At 67.3% G+C, this 1,100-nt stretch overlaps 1 protein-coding gene across 1 annotated transcript in view; it reads left to right on the forward strand.

Moving 5' to 3' along the window:
- Positions 1 to 1,100, forward strand: part of HK3 (hexokinase 3 (white cell)) — a gene marked incomplete at its 3' end in the record, with an annotated part of 3,830 nt that overhangs the window by 1,558 nt on the left and 1,172 nt on the right. Inside the window, 5 exon segments of the mRNA XM_009326228.1 lie at positions 3 to 138; positions 215 to 354; positions 500 to 619; positions 706 to 801; positions 925 to 1,094. Of these exon segments, the coding sequence (XP_009324503.1) occupies positions 3 to 138; positions 215 to 354; positions 500 to 619; positions 706 to 801; positions 925 to 1,094 (662 nt within the window).

Here is a 1,100-nt window from a genome sequence, read left to right on the forward strand (position 1 = left end):
GGCTCAGCCGCACTGCCCTGGAGCGCGTCCAGGTGCTGATGAGGCGGGAGATGGAGCTGGGGCTGGGCCGGGAGAGCAACGCCAACGCCTCCGTCCGCATGCTGCCCACCTATGTCTGCGGCACGCCTGATGGCACTGGTGAGGGCCGGGGGCCTGGGGAAGGGAGCGCAGGGAGGCCGTGGCCCCGCTGATGCCCCGTGCTGGCTCCCCGCAGAGCGAGGCGAATTCCTGGCGTTGGACCTGGGGGGGACCAATTTCCGGGTGCTGGTGGTGCGCGTGGCGCAGGACGGCATCTGCATGGCCAGCGAGATCTACGTCATCCCAACCACCATCATGCAGGGCACTGGCGAGGCGGTGAGGCTGAGGACCTGTGGCCAAGGGATGGGGCAGGGGGTGGGAGTTGCCTCCCCACTCGCTGCCCACAGGCCCGGGTGGGGGCTAGGAGACCCCCAGGGCATCGCCCCAGCTTGGCCCCTGAGACTGTGGCCACACTCTGCAGCTCTTCGACCACATCATCGAGTGCATCATGGACTTCCAGCTGAAGCAGGATCTGATGGAGCAGGTCCTGCCGCTCGGCTTCACCTTCTCCTTCCCCTGCCAGCAGCTGGGCCTGGATAAGGTGAGGGGATGTCTCCGGCCCCAGGGAGATGGGGAGGGCCCCGGTACGAGGCAGCTGCCCGGCTCCTGCTCCTGCCTCTCTTGCAGGCAGTGCTGCTGAGCTGGACCAAAGGCTTCAGCGCCTCGGGCTGCGTGGGGCAGGACGTGGTCCACCTGCTGCGGGAGGCTGCCCAGCGCAAACAGGTAGGGCAGGGCTGGGGGCCCATCCCCTGTCCCCGGGGTGCTGCCCTGTACCCAAGCGGTGCCAGCCCCAGGAGCCAGCCGGGTGACACTAATTTGCATGTGTCCCTGTGTCCGGTTTGGCAGCACTTAGGGCTGAAGGTGGTGGCCGTGGTCAACGACACGGTGGGAACCATGATGTCCTGTGGCTATGATGACCCCAAATGTGAAATCGGCCTCATCGTGGGTGAGGAGCCCCTCTGCACCCAGGGGGTCTCCCATCCCCTCACCACCAGCCCACCCGGCCTGGCCACAGGGTGCCA

This window comes from Pygoscelis adeliae, unplaced genomic scaffold, assembly GCF_000699105.1.
Source record: "Pygoscelis adeliae isolate BGI_AS28 unplaced genomic scaffold, ASM69910v1 Scaffold766, whole genome shotgun sequence".
Taxonomy (NCBI): domain Eukaryota; kingdom Metazoa; phylum Chordata; class Aves; order Sphenisciformes; family Spheniscidae; genus Pygoscelis; species Pygoscelis adeliae.